The 16,689-nt window shown below is 36.9% G+C and overlaps 1 protein-coding gene across 3 annotated transcripts in view; it reads right to left on the minus strand.

Moving 5' to 3' along the window:
- Nucleotides 1-16,689, minus strand: part of LOC126336638 (organic cation transporter protein-like) — a 186,911-nt gene that overhangs the window by 33,040 nt on the left and 137,182 nt on the right. For all 3 annotated transcript variants that reach the window (XM_050000553.1, XM_050000563.1, XM_050000541.1), the window contains exons 6-8: nt 15,194-15,362; nt 14,838-15,074; nt 4,908-5,122 (exon numbers count right to left, since the gene is read on the minus strand). In XM_050000553.1, the coding sequence (XP_049856510.1) occupies nt 4,908-5,122; nt 14,838-15,074; nt 15,194-15,362 (621 nt within the window). The remainder of the gene's footprint in view (nt 1-4,907; nt 5,123-14,837; nt 15,075-15,193; nt 15,363-16,689) is intronic.

Genomic DNA, 16,689 nt, shown 5'->3' on the forward strand with positions numbered 1-16,689 from the left:
TCCTTACATTAAGATTAAGAATGATCAGTAGGAAGGGAACTGTTTGATTGATGCTGGAAGCCTGATTTGCAGTATATCTGAACAATTTAGAAACAAGATCCAGTATAGTAAGAATTTTGTAAAAAATGTCTATTGCATGTGTGAAGATAAGAGGAGCTACCAGTAAGCAAATCAAGTAAGTAAGATGTCAAGTACTGTTGACTTTAAACATGGATGCATAATGATCTCTAGTTCGGAAGAAAATACACATTATGTTTGCAGATTTATACTATTATATATTTGTATTGACTGAGTTTAAGTTTATGATACACTATATTTATAGGTTCATACAACTATGTAATTTGTTTTGTATTAGATTTGTGCTTTAGAATTTGATACATGTATGCTATGAGACTAAATGGGTAGATGCTTTTACAATTTTGAAATGGGACAATGCCATTAAATGTCTAGTAGTGAGTCCTCATATCCTGTACTGTAATAATTTGGAATAGTATCTTAGTATATCTGTTTGTATCACCTTATTAGTTCATTTTTTCATTGCATTTAGCTCTGTTTATTAAAGTTTCATATGTGAACACCTTTTAATCCTATCTGATGTAAATCCTATATACTTTCTTTTGGAATATAAATAGGAAGAACATATGCCATGTGATGTTATGAAGGCATTAAACAGCATATTTAATACACAAAATAATGTTTCCAGATTTGATGTACATGCTAAACAGGAAGTTACCTATCCATTGGACCATGCAATGAGAAATCTAGGGAAGAAACTGAAAGATGTGGGTGGATCCAATCCCACACTACTGTATGGTTGTACCCTGCTGGACCAGATGACTTACAAGAGATCGTAGGTGCTGGTTAATGTACTCAAGCATCTGTCAACTACATGAGTGTTGTGACTGAGATTTCTAAATTGTTAGCCAAGACTCCAGAGGCAGTGTTAATCCACATAAATGTATGATTTTTCAAGTAGGAGTATTAATTTCCTGTTACATTATGTAATTTAAACCAGTATGAATTTTTTATCAATTGAAATGAATCTCCTAGGCCTCTATGTATGTAGTTTAATTTGTATGAGCAATTAGCAAATAGTGTGGAAGACATTTACTAATAGAGACAGTATAACAAGATGTATATACCTCTGATTTCATACTCTGTTTTTGATCCTTCAGTTACTTGATTATATCATCATTCTAAGTTATTTATGACTCTGTTTACATACATTTATCCTTAGTACTGCAATATTGTATCTTATTGGAACTTTAGTTGTAGGCAAACTCATGCTTAACTCTGCTTTGGGTACCCTGGTTCTCGCGACTGTGCCTGTGTACCAAAGAAGAGCATGCAACTGTTGATTGAGGCCAGAGGCTTCTTATAAATTACTCTTTGCATGTGATTGAACTTACTGATATATGGTTGTGAACTTTATTCATTTTGTTGTGTCAAAATATTTTTGCTGGTCTGTACCTGGTGTGCTTTGGATTCATGGGTCGGTTCCATCATAAGCTTAGGCCCTAATATTTTTTCATTATTTTTTCCTTTTGTGAGTCAACATATCCATAAATACTCTGGTTTATGTGGCTGATTGATTTTGTGCTATATTCCTACTCATGATTGAGTATATCCTTCTGATCTCTACTTGTCATTGTGAGTTTTTCGAGTCAGCCCACTCGCCATACACTTAGCCTCTGAATTTCTTTTCTCTTCTCTTTTGAAGATTTTGAGGGTATAATTTTATGGATGTAAACTTGCAATTTGTAATTTTAGTAATTTACCTTGTCTCTGCATTTATATCTATAGTTTAGTGTTGTAATGTTGTAGTTTTGACTTTGTATTGGTTGTCTTGTGACAGATTGTTTCACAGATCCGAAAATCTGAATGCCATGTCCTGATATATGTATAAATTATGACTTGTATAGTAGATATTTTTCTTATGTTTTCTGTAATATATTACGTATCAGATACTTCTATACATCTGTATTCCATCTTTTGGCATTATTTTGTACACTGTTTGGAAATTCTAATAGTAAGTCACAAAATTTTGGAAACACATTGTTTTCACATTTTGTGAAGTGGATATTGCAAAGAGACGCCCTCCTCTAACATTACCTTTCCTCAACAGAAGTAACTGATACCAAAAATATTTTTTTGGAATTTTGAATAGGATAACAATATCGCAGCTATTTTTCTAAAAGAATTTCATATGATTTTGTATATTATGTGTTAAAGAAATTACTTTATTTTCGTTATTACAATTGATATGTAGTAGCTCTGAATGTACAATTGAAATTATTTTCTTTTAGAAACATTTGAAATTACAAAATATTTGGCACACTTAAAATTTCTATTATAAACTATGCAAATTGGCACTATTTATTATGTTTATTTTGAGATTCATTTATTGAATAATAATATAATTTATCAGAAAGTCATTTGTTAACAAAATTTGTAAATCCTTTGGAATATTGTTAGTACCACAGAGTGAAGTATCATTGGGCATGTCTCTATTGTGATCAGACATGTTTTTATTTTTGGGAAGAACAATGTAACTTTCAGCTTTGTTGATGAGGAAATTGTAAAGACAGTGTGATACAGAATAATGTGAGAGAATAAAATTTTGAGTAAAACAAAAAATACAACACAGACTGACTTCAAATTTATTATGTCAATTGAAACCGTGAGAACCTATACTGTCAAAAATTTCAGCTACAAGAATCAGCCCCTAGACGTTAGTAACTGGAGCCAACTATGAGAAAAGAAGATAAGTAAAACTTTTGAATATAATAGAGGGAAACATTCCATGTGGGGAAAATATATCTAAAAACAAAGATTCTGTGACTTACCAAACGAAAGCACTGGTATGTTGATAGGAGACAATAAAAAACACACAAACACACACACACCAATTTCGAGCTTTCGCAACCCAAGGTTGCTTCATCAGGAAAGAGGGAAAGACGAAAGGATGTGGTTTTTAAGGGAGAGGGTAAGGAGTCATTCCAATCCCGGGAGTGGAAAGACTTACCTTAGGGGGAAAAGAGGACAGGTATACACTTGCACACACACACACACACACATATCAATCCACACATATGTCTGCCTGTGTCTGTATATGTGCGAATGGATATGTGTATGTGTGTGCGAGTGTATACCTGTCCATTTTTCCCCCTAAGGTAAGTCTTTCCTCTCCCGGGATTGGAATGACTCCTTACCCTCTCCCTTAAAACCCACATCCTTTTGTCTCTCCCTCTCCTTCCCTCTTTCCTGATGAAGCAACCATGGGTTGCAAAAGCTTGAAATTTGTGTGTGTGTTTGTGTGTTTTTTATTGTCTCCTATCGACATACCAATGTTTTTGTTTGGTAAGTTACGGAACCTTTGTTTTTAGATATAAGTAAAACATTTATTGTAAATCTTACTCCTCTCAAAGATTATTAAAAGAGTTAACCTAAAGACAGTAACAATCGATGTGGGAGAGGGGTAGATTACATGGTCCCCTTACTGTGATCACCTCATCCTCTTTATCAAAATCCTTAACAAAATTCCCTGTGTCTTCCGTCACCTGGCTGGGGTTATGACTTGGCTTCACAATACTTCTTACCTGGTATTCTGTTCCTAATTTATATTGTACCACCTGGCCTACCCGCCTCCTGTGGCTACTACCTAGCAGCAAGACTGTTTTTTTTCCTAATCTCTTTTATTTTTACCAACCTACACTTAGTTTCTTTGCCAGAAGTTTGCTGCACCCTACTGTGACTAAAGCTGAATGAGGTTCTTCCCCTCACACTTCAGGTAACAAGTCAAGCTCATTAAATACTGTGAGCTCAAATGCAGTTGAAGAATATGAAGATCTGTTCCCCTTTCGGCCATTGCTTGTTACCTTTGCCTAGTTCCCAAGGTCTTCTTCCTCTTTCAATCCATCTAGTTCGGGTTTCACATAATCTAATTCATCCTGAAGGGCATATATGTTCTGAAGTTATATCTCTCCCTTAGGAACTGTGAGGACAAGATAGATTACATACAGCATGCACGGAGGCATGTAAACAGTCATTCTTCCCACATACCATACACTAATAGAACAGGAAAAACCCTAATAATTACTACACTGAGATGCACCCTCAGCCATGCACTCAGATGCAGATTATAGAAGATGTAGATATTTGATATAACATGTATTTTCAGTGATATACGACAATATTTACACAGCTAGCGTACTGAGCTCAAAGATGACATAAAATAACAGTAACAGCTACTTTGTTATAATTATTAAACCTTTTCTTCTTCTCCCATTCAAGAATGACAGTATTATAAAAAAAATATTTCTCCTTAATTTGCAGCTACAGCTAAGATGTCTACTCAGCCATCATTTGCAAATGCTGATATTTTCTGTTGTTTGTTTTTATTTTACTCTGAAGTGGTTTAACTTCAAATTCTTGGACATCAGCATATCTATAACAGATTACCAAATTATTCCCAAATGGTCTTTCAAATATTTCATCTCAGTCACTTGAATTCAGCTTTTTCATTACCCCCTGTCTCAACATTCAACTCCATATACAACAAATGAAATTTTGTCAATTTTTGCTCACTTAAATAGTAATACCTCTTCCAGTAATACCTCTGCAGAAATTACTTAGTATGATGATAAACCACTACACAAATTTCATGCATTTCGTAAATCACAGAAGAGTGCCGTTGGTCCTTGAGAGTGCAGCCATAAAGTGAACATATTTTAAATCATTCCTGAGGGCTGCACATTTTCTTACAAAAGATGGATATCAGGAAATGTAACTAAGTAGATATATTTGAGTTATTCAGCAGACCACAGTTTACACATTAGCTCAAAAATATTGTAATCAGAAATGACTGTGGGAGTATATCATTAGATAGTGAAATATGATTGACTGACCTTGTGGTACAGCAGTTGCAGCAAATAGTGACACTCCAGCGATTATCATGGAGGAGCACAGAATTTTCTTTCGCCCCCATTTGTTAAGAGAGAATAAAAGGAAAGTATATGCTGGCACTTCCACAAAACCAGCTATTAAAAAATTTATGTAATCATTGCCTCCCAGATTTGATGTATTCCAAGAAAGTCCATAATATGTTGCATTATTTGCAAACCTTTTTCAGAAAGAGGATAGAGGGTTATTATTTATGTGAAAATGTGTTTGAAAAATTATTAAAATATACCGATTTAAAAAATCATACATTCCCTACACTTCTTCTAAGATCTAAATTCTAAAACTAACAGTGGTTATTATTTATGTGAAAATGTGTTTGAAAAATTATTAAAATATACCGATTTAAAAAATCATACATTCCCTACACTTCTTCTAAGATCTAAATTCTAAAACTAACAGTATTTCTTTCAGAAATCCTATATATATTCCTAGGTCATAGGGTCCAGTTCTACTCATACCCAACCCAAAATATCAGAAGTGATGTCAAGAACAGCTACTACAATATGGTGCTGCAAGGTTTTGAGATTCTGCAGTAGAGGTGAAACATTAACAATATCCTTGAAGCATTGCCAGGAGAAAAACCAGCACTGTGGCAATGTCTCAGTCACATAATCTCATTCAAAACTGTAAAAATGTGGAAGGGCACCATCTTGCTAAAAGATGAAACACCTGCTGTCACCTACTGACACGTTCCACATCATTACGAAGTGTTGTATTCATGGTGTGTCGTATTCATGATCTATGGAACAAGTACTAATCTAATCTTCAAGTTTTTGGCATGAGCCACAATTGGAGCATGTCACATTAGGTGATACCATTGACAGGTCTCTTGGCAAAAAAGAAGGGTCCGTAGACTGTCTTGATGGACATGACACAGAGCACATTAACTTTCTCAGAATCTCAGACATGTTCACACAAGATGAAAAGTGGTTTTGTCACTGAAGATTAATGTGCTTGAGAAGTTATCCTTTTCAAGATGGTTCTGCGTATCAGTGAAGAAAATGCATAGGGACAATTTGTCATCAAGGCTCATGGCAGGAGCTGCAATTTATGCAGTGTCACTCTTAATCATTTATGAAGGATTATCCACACTGTTGGCTGAGGGATGGTCAGTTCTGTACCAGCTTGACAAGTAGACTTTGTGGGACTTCACATCATTATGTCCCTTACATGGGTCACTGTTTGTTCTGACATGCTCAAACGTTTTGCATTGCACAACTAACACTGTCCTTGAATTTCTTGTACCAGTTCAGTATGCTATCATTAATTGCTGATGTTTGATAAACTTGCCATAGAGACCTCTTTGCACACTCACTGCTGACTGGCAATGGGCAAATTATAGCACACAAAATGGTTTACCTATCCAATTTGCTGCTATTTACAGCAACTGCTGCTGGTGTGTCCCAGTCAGTAGTTTTCACTATCTTGCAGGCACCACATAAAAAAAAATGTGTTAAGCCATTTGCCTATACTGATCTTTCAAAATGTGTCATGGATTTAATAATTACTCAGTGTAAATACCACATTAAATTACATTAAAAGAAAAAAACAGTAAGTACATGGAGTATTAATTTCTTATTTCTCTCTAGGGCTATCCATTTTACACTCAAATTCTGTATTCTATGGTTTTCTGTGTTATTGACCTATGGAAGAAATACCCGAGTTTCTGAAATGAATTCATATCAGCATTCATTTACTCACATATTAAATTCTGTAGGTTTTATTAATAAATTTCATTAAAGGCAGGTTCATTAAATTATTTCACAAACACACTTTAAATATCCTATTTAATTTTTTATATGATTAGATGAAAATACACCACTGTCAAAGAGCTAGTGAGTTTTTAATTATACTATTGTCTGTTGTTAATCTATGTAATATGTGAGGAACATTCGAAAACTTCTACAGCTGTTATAATAATTATTGCCTTTTGAAACCCATACCCTTACATTTATCCAAGGTGTCCCCTCAAACATTCCCTGGAGGGAATGGGGCATTCCTTTTCAAAAACGCTATTGAGAAAATTTAGAGAACCGGAATTTGAAGCTGACTATTGAATGATTCTGTTGTTGCCAACATATATCACACATAAGGATCACAAAGATAAGATACTATTTGTGAGTGGAGTAGGACCGGAAATGACAAGTAGTGGTACAGGGTACCCTTTGCTATGCACTGTACAGTAGCTTGCAGAGTGTCTATGTACATGTAGATGTAGATGTGCAAGACAGCATAGTAAAATAAATAATTTTGCACAGCAACTCTTCAGCAGTTTAAGAAATCAACATATGTAACATGATGTCATCGAAGTATGCAGACAGAATGGTAAAACATGAAAGTCAGTGCTTACATAGGGAAGGGGCAAGTGCCAGAGAGGATCTGTAGAGGACATGGAAGATTATCTAACATTTCTGCCCTCTATGTGTCCTCCTTGTAACCTGCCCCTATCTTATTTAAGAACCACCAATTCTCATGTGTCTCACCAGTTTCACTGTGCACTTCGACAATTCTGTAGAGGGCAGAGGGGCTGTCCACCTTCCTACCCCTACAGGCCTCCCTGTGACCTGCCCCTCACTTATTTAAACTCTCTTTTTTATATATCACACTGGCCTATCTGTGTAGCTTCATAATGTTAGCCTCATAAGTTTATTTTATATATATTGCTTTCTTAAATTGTGGATGAGCTGTTAAACAACATTATTTATGTTGTCTTGTTTGATAGCATTTGTTGTTACTTTCTTTTCCATATAAATTATTTCATTTGTACCTTGTTTTTTCAATATTGTTCAGATAATCACTTGTAATTGGCCTTGGTGGCTGAAACTGAATGTGGTGTTAGAAAATAAAATCACAATTCTTGCTAGTATTTGTTTCCAAGTAATTACTACAGTTGCAAGTCCTGTACCATCATGTTCAAAATGTTGGACAAGAAAAGATACGAATGCCTAACTGACACCAGTTATCCATAACTGAATTTTTACTCTTCACATACTTATTCTTGGTGCCATTGGTGGAAGAAGCAAAGTTGATTCAGTGTTTCTGGAAGTTCAAATAGTTTTCAGTTCAGCACCACATCTGTGTCACATAGTTTTCAGTTCAGCACTACACTGTGCCTTCTGAAGAAAATATGTCATAGTGGAATATCGAACAAAGTTTGCAACACGATCTAACTAGAACACAGCACATTAGCCTGCATATACAGTGAACTACCATGTTAAAGTAATATCTAATGTGCACCAGAAGAGTGTAATAGGATTATTCCCAGTTATACACTCCTGGAAATGGAAAAAAGAACACATTGACACCGGTGTGTCAGACCCACCATACTTGCTCCGGACACTGCGAGAGGGGTGTACAAGCAATGATCACACCCACGGCACAGCGGATACACCAGGAACCGCGGTGTTGGCCGTCGAATGGCGCTAGCTGCGCAGCATTTGTGCACCGCCGCTGTCAGTGTCAGCCAGTTTGCCGTGGCATACGGAGCTCCATCGCAGTCTTTAACACTGGTAGCATGCCGCGACGTCGTGGACGTGAACCGTATGTGCAGTTGAGGGACTTTGAGCGAGGGCGTATAGTGGGCATGCGGGAGGCCGGGTGGACGTACTGCCGAATTTCTCAACACGTGGGGCGTGAGGTCTCCACAGTACATCGATGTTGTCGCTAGTGGTTGACGGAAGGTGCACGTGCCCGTCGACCTGGGACCGGACCGCAGTGACGCACGGATGCACGCCAAGACCGTAGGATCCTACGCAGTGCCGTAGGGGATCGCACTGCCACTTCCCAGCAAATTAGGGACACTGTTGCTCCTGGGGTATCGGCGAGGACCATTAGCAACTGTCTCCATGAAGCTGGGCTACGGTCCAGCACACTGTTAGGCCGTCTTCTGCTCACGCCCCAACATCGTGCAGCCCGCCTCCAGTGGTGTCGCGACAGGCGTGAATGGAGGGACGAATGGAGACATGTCGTCTTCAGCGATGAGAGTCGCTTCTGCCTTGGTGCCAATGATGGTCGTATGCGTGTTTGACGCCGTGCAGGTGAGTGCCACAATCCGGACTGCATACGACCGAGGCACACAGGGCCAACACCCGGCATCATGGTGTGGGGAGCGATCTCCTACACTGGCCATACACCTCTGGTGATCGTCGAGGGGACACTGAATAGTGCACGGTACATCCAAACCGTCATCGAACCCATCGTTCTACCATTCCTAGACCGGCAAGGGAACTTGCTGTTCCAACAGGACAATGCACGTCCACATGTATACCGTGCCACCCAACGTGCTCTAGAAGGAGTAAGTCAACTACCCTGGCCAGCAAGATCTCCAGATCTGTCCCCCATTCTGCATGTTTGGGCCTGGATGAAGCGTCGTCTCACGCGGTCTGCACGTCCAGCACGAACGCTGGTCCAACTGAGGCGCCAGGTGGAAATGGCATGGCAAGCCGTTCCACAGGACTACATCCAGCATCTCTACGATGGTCTCCATGGGAGAATAGCAGCCTGCATTGCTGCGAAAGGTGGATATACACTGTACTAGTGCCGACATTGTGCATGCTCTGTTGCCTGTGTCTATGTGCCTGTGGTTCTGTCAGTGTGATCATGTGATGTATCTGACCCCAGCAATGTGTCAATAAAGTTTCCCCTTCCTGGGACAATGAATTCACGGTGTTCTTATTTCAATTTCCAGGAGTGTATATTAATATTTTAGTAGCTGGTATTAGTTACTGCATTCCACTTTTTACAGATGATATAGTTACTAAAAGGGAAATTTATCCAGTACAAAGTTAGATCTTGACAAAATATCAGACTGCTGCAAAGACTGGCAATTAGTTCTTAGTGTAGAAAAATTTAAATCTGTGCTCTTCATGAAAAGTAGGAAGAGCGTATCATTTCAATACATGATTAATGTGTCACAACTAGATGTCAAAGAAAGTGTGTTGAGATGTTTGCTGTTCGTGTTGTATTTTAAGAGCTTTGAAGGCAATAATAACTCCAGAATTTTTGCAGATGATGTGGTTATCTACAATAAAATACTGTCTGAAAAAAACTGCATCTATTTTCAGTCATGTCTTGGTAAGATATTGAAGTGGTACAGAGATTTGCAACTTCTTCAACTGTTCACAAACATAAAATTGTGCAGTTCTCTAAACACAAAATTGTAGTAACCTGTGACTACAGTATCAGTGATTCACAGTTGTAATTACTCAACTCAAACCATTATATGCATGTAACAATTTGTAGATATATGGAATGGGAAGACCACATATGCTTAGTTGCAGATGAAGCTGGTGGCAGATTTAGATTCATTGATACGATACTGGTAAAATGCAATCACTCTACAGGAAGTTTACCTACAAAACACCCATGTGAACCAGCAAAGAATATGGCTCAGATGTGTGGAGGGTTCCACACAAATAGGACAAATTGGAGATACTGAGTGTGTACAAAGAAGGTCAGTGTGCAGGATTAGATGGGCGGTCTAAGGCGCTGCAGTCATGGACTGTACGGCTGGTCCCGGTGGAGGTTCAAATCCTCCCTCGGGCATGGGTGTGTGTGTTTGTCCTTAGGATAATTTAGGTTAAATAGTGTGTAAGCTTAGGCACTGATGACCTTAGCAGTTCACACACATTTGAACAAAGAAGGCCAGCAAAATGGTCACAGGTATGTTTGATCAATGGGAGAACAGCACAGAAATGCTGAAAAATCTTGACTAGCAAATAATGAAATACAGGGTCAACTGTCCCTGAAAAGCGTACTTACAAGGTTTCAACCATGAAAAATTTGGAAACACAGAAGTGTTAACCAAAAGTTCCCAAAATACACTAACAAAAATTTCTATGTCTTATAGTTCCCTTGGGAGTGAATACACTGATAACAACATTTATGTTACTTTTTAAATTCATCTTGCATATGAAACACATGTGCAGCTTAAGGGTATGGGGTTCATACCAGATTCATCTAATGGTGGACATAAAACATAAACAATGAAGTGTGGCGCAATTTGTCATAGCCTTGTAAGTGAGCACTATATATATATATATATATAAAGCATGCATGCTGCAAATGTTCACAGGCTTACATAACTGGTAAGAGGGTGTAACAGAAATGTTGAAACTCTTCACTGGCGGACATTCAATGAAAAATTCTTTACACATAGCAACAACTTTTTTAGAGAACTTCAAGAGCCATCTTTTATGGCAAAAGCTACAGATACTCTTCAACTCATTTCATATCTACCATGTAGAGATTTTCGATTAAAAAAAAAAAAAAAAAAAATAGAAAAGAAAAGAAAAGAAGAAAACCAGCTTTTCGAGAAGTGTGGAAGAAGTCTTTCCTTCATACTCCATCCATGAAAGAAGTGGGAAGAAACCTTAATAAATGTTATAATTTAATTGTATTAAAAACAAAGATTCCAAGACTTACCAAGCGGGAAAGCGCCAGTAGACAGGCACAATAAAATAACACACAAACACACACACAAAATTACGAGCTTTCACAACCGGCGGTTGCTTCATCAGGAAAGAGGAAAGGAGAAGGAAAGATGAAAGGATGTGGGTTTTAAGGGAGAGGGTAAGGAGCTTGTGTCTGTATATGTATGGATGGATATGTGTGTGTGTGTGTGTGTGCAAGTATATACCTATCCATTTTTCCCCCTAAGGTAAGTCTTTCTGCTCCCGAGACTGGAATGGCTCCTTACCCTCTCCCTTAAAAACCACATCCTTTCATCTTTCCTTCTCCTTCCCTCTTTCCTGATGAAGCAAACGCCGGTTGCGAAAGCTCGTAATTTTGTGTGCGTGTTTGTGTGTTATTTTATTGTGCCTGTCTACCAGCGCTTTCCCAGTTGGTAAGTCTTGGAATCTTTGTTTTTAATATATTTTTCCCATGTGGAAGTTTCTTTCTATTTTATTTATAATTTAATTGGATAGATAAGAAAATCTACTCACCAAGTGGTGGCAGAACACACACACATAAAAGAGGGTTGTAATTAGGCAAGCTTTTGGAGCCATTGGCTCCTTCTTCAGGCAGAAGGTTGAAGGGGAACAAAGAGGAGAGAAGGAAAAGTACTGGAGAGATCTAGGAAAAGGGGTAGATTTTCGGAAAGTCACCCAGACCTGCAGGTCAGGGGAGACTTACCGCATGAGATGAGAAGGAAAGACTGATTGTTTGGGACTGAATTAGACAAGATTTGAATACCTGAGAGCTTAAAGGTGGAAGACAGGGTAATATGAAAGACAGAGATTACTGATTAAACATCATACATGTGTATATACAAGCATGATTTGAAAAGTTCTCAGAACGGGATAGTAAAATAGTACTTACATCACTGAAACTTTTTTATTTTTCAATGTAGTCTTCTTGTAGATTAAAGCACTTGGTCCAACAATGTTCCAGTGCCTTGACCCCATCTCAAAAATGAGTTTCTTCCAGGCATGCAAAATAACTGTCAATTCTGGCTAACAGTTCTTTGTTTGAAGTGAATTTTCGTCCACCAAGAAAAATTTGCAGTTTTGGGAAGAGACAGAAGTCTGACAGAGCCATATTGGGTGAATAGGGTGGGAGTGACAACAATTCATTTCCTAGTTTGTGTAATTTTGCCAAGGCACAGCACGTATGTGGGTGCGCATTGTCTTGATGTAAGATTATTTTTTTCCTTGCTAAACCTGGCCTTTTTTCACGTATCTTTTGTTTCAATTTGTCCAGGAGGTTAGCATAGTATTCTCCAGTAATTATTTGCCCAACAGGGACATAATAAACAAACAGAATCCCCTCCACATCCCAGAACAATGATACCATGACCTTTCCCACCGAAGGAATTGTCTTTGCTTTCATTGGTGGCAGAGAATCAGCATGTTTCCACTGATTTGACTCTGGGGTGTGTAGCAGTGCAACCAAGTTCATTTGTGGTCACAAACCAGAGCAAAAAGTTTTGTTCGTTTCTGCTAAAAGGGGCCAAACATTGTTCCAATATGTCCATTCTCATGCATTTTTGTTCCAGTCTCAAGAGTCACAACACCCATCTTGCAGATAATTTGTTCATTTCTAAATCTTCAGTTAAAATGTGATATACCCTTTTAGATGACATCTGGCAAGAATAAGCAATTTCATACACTTTCAATTGGCAATTCTTCATGACCATTTTGCGCAGTTTTACAATGATTTCTGGAGTAGTGACACATCTTGTCCAACCACTGTGCAGATCATCATTTAAGCTCTCCTGGTCAAAGTTAAATTCATTTGTCCACTTGGCAACAGTTGAATATGAAGGAGCAGAGCCCCCAGTGTATTCTGGAAATTGGCATGAATGTTGTTTGATTTCATACCTTTCTTTACAAAGTACTTAATCACTGCTCGAATCTCAATTTTTGCCATCTTCGCATATCACTTTGCAGGGACAACAACAGAGCCACATCACCACCACAGGTCTCTTCCAAGAGCACTGAGGTGCACTTGTTTACAGGCAACAGTCCAATGAATATCACATGAACTGCTCGTTGTGCTACCACTGACCCCTCATGGTGATTCCAAGAACTTTTCAAACAACCCTCATAAGAGCGAAAAGCAAAGTCCATTTTATGTAACAGAGGTGCTAGAGGGGTGGTCAAAAATAAACAGGTAAGACAATGAAAGATGTAGAAAACTGAAAGAGAGTGAAGAAAAGAGTAGTCACTGTGAAGAAATGCTGAGACGGAAGAAATTAACATAAATTAAGGGCAGGTGGGAGGCGACAACCAAGGAAATGTTGTAGCTCTAGTTCCCACCTGTGGAGTTCTGAGCAACTGGTGTCTATGGAAAGAATCCAGATTGCGCGTGTGGTGAAACAGACACCGAGGTCATGGTTTCATGCTGTAGAGCATGTTCCGCAACAGTATACTGTGTGTTGCCATTATACACACTTTACCTATGCCCAATCATCATAACTGATATTTTGGTGGTTAAATTATTTTGTCAAAAGTTGATTGTTACTGTTGTTAATAAATGCTATGATAGAAGTAATCTCTGCCATGCATTTCACAGAGATTTACAGAGTATAAATTTAGATGCAGATGCAGAAATAAAAATCACATTACGTGTACTCATGCTGGTTTCATAGAATATCTATCATACAAAACTTTAACTTGACTTGAATTTATTATTCACTCAAATGAAATTTATGAACAGTGGAATGAAAAACAAAAATATTAATATTTCATAAGTTCAAATATATGTAAATATTAGTATATAAAATCTGAAACCATTACTGTATATTTTAATATGATGCTACTGCTCTTGCATCTTTACATTCCATTACTCACTGCAATTTATGGTATAGAGGAGACATTTTAAACTTATGAACATATAATAAATGAGGAAGATATTCCAAAGTTACCTGACCAGCTTAAAATCTGAATCTCTTTTCACATATTACAAGATTTGGAGACTCTTTCCATTTTTGGAAGCCCTATGATCTTTGACACCCTGCTAAGTAAAAGACTTTGATCTTCAGAAGATTTCATATTTCTTACTGAAATAAAATTACTTTTCTAGAAATTTATACCTCCTGTACATATTTGGAATACCTTCTCAGTTGTACAAGAAATGCACTCAACATTGATTATAGCAATGTAAAGAAACTAACAAATTCATAGATAGCATACACTATGAATACCGGTGTCATGAAGACAAGATTATGGTTTAATTTACAGTAATTAACAAATTCATAGATAGCAAACACTCTCAATATCCTGAAGACAAGATCATGGTTTAATTCAGATGTGATACATCCAGTGTTAATCGCCAAGACAAAAACACATAAGTAAAATTATCTTCCTGAAATTATACAAAAATATTTCATTATTCAAATTTAAGGCCAGTGAATTGAATGCAACATTACTTACCAAATAAAGAAAATATTTAGTGTTCTCCTTCTAAGTTTACTATGCTTCATCATATCAATTATAGAATATTTCTGAGAATTGTTTTCTGACTGAACTGAACCTTCTCCCATTATGGCTTTGGTCAGCACATCATCTGGAATAGTTACTCCATTTTCTTTTGCAGCTTTCAAAATATATTTCCGTGCTTCTTCCTGTTGACCATTTGCTATTAACCATCTAAATGATTCTGGAATAATCCTACAGAAACAGAAATGTGATTTATAGCACTTTCCTCTTTACATATAATAGATACCATCCTTGTTATGCATCATTATCAAAGGGTAATGCTGATTACCACTACCATAAACTCAACTTACCACCAGTAGCTTAGGAATATGAGAGATGGCACTGTAATTGCTATTTGTAGTAATCGCCACTCTGGTATAAGGTATGCAAATAGTGCAGTTATAACATAACCAAAGGTGAAGAATAACTGACAAGCAACACCAGCAAATAAGCGTTTCCTTGTACCAACCATTTCCATTGCTAGAAAAGATGGGCAAAATAAGTTTTTGAACAATTTATGGAGATAAAACTAATAATAATACTACCAGTCAATTTAGAAATCAATAGAAAATGCCTTTTTATGAATAGAACTTGAACAGAAAGATACTGAATAATATAGCTCATAGTTAAATTGATGAAAGAAATGGAAAAAGAGTATCTATTGTCAATGGAAAATTAGGTTTCAGGTAAAATGATGCAGGAAACAGAATGATAAAGTTACAAAAACGTTGAGACAAAATTCTCATAGCTATTAAAACACTATTTATGAAATTATGGATAAATTATTAAAATTAAAAAGTATAATTGTGTGATCTGATGAAAATATGATCTGTTTAAAAGTCCCTTGTGTTAATCCACAACACAATAAATCTCAGAGTGATATTTTGAGCCAATTCTGAACATCATATCAAGAAAATGAAAGTACTGTATCTTGAGAACTGCCAATTAAAGCAGACAAATCTAATGTGAAGATTTTCAAACAAAATTCTAGCAGTAGTAGAAATAGTAGTAGCTTTGTTCATCTGTAGATCCCTTTTTACAAGGATATAGGACATGTCAAAGTATTTACAAGTTGAGATCAATTTAAAATAAGCTAATTTGTATGCATATATATTTACAGACTCCTAGTTAGAGACAATCATTAGATTTACTCCAAGTATACAATACTTTTTTTATAAATAACTTAATAAATAATGTAATGCCACACTGTACACACATTGTTTCATAACACTTCACTCACACACACACACACACACACACACAGACACACATACACACACACACACACACACACACACACACACACACACACGCAATGGTGATCTCTGAGCCATTTTCTGTACTGCAAGTTCCCATTTGCTATCCTGAAAAACCGAGTCAGCATCCCTTCATAATGAGCGAGATGTTGAGCTCAGAAATAGAAAGAGGTGTTAGTATTGTGCTATGCATAGCTTGGGTTAAACATCTCTAGAAAATAAAAAGGAAGGGAAAAAACATAAAGTGAGAGTGTTATGTCGATATTATTATTATTATTATTTATTTGTATAACTTTTTTTTTATCAAACTCCTACTCTGTTTTATCTTAGTAATCCTTCAATGTATAAAATGTATTGCATAACAGGTACTTTTTAGCTGCCTTTTTAAAAAAGTGTATTTTTGCAATTTTTTAAATCTCTTTTGGTAATTTATTGTACAGTTTCATTCCTTTGTAGAAAATGCGGTTATGTGTTTTATACTTATTTTTTCTTGGTAAATATAAGTTGAATAGCATGTAACTAAAAGACACTGCATGTTACACACTGATGAT

The sequence above is a fragment of the Schistocerca gregaria genome, chromosome 1 (assembly GCF_023897955.1).
Source record: "Schistocerca gregaria isolate iqSchGreg1 chromosome 1, iqSchGreg1.2, whole genome shotgun sequence".
NCBI lineage: Eukaryota > Metazoa > Arthropoda > Insecta > Orthoptera > Acrididae > Schistocerca > Schistocerca gregaria.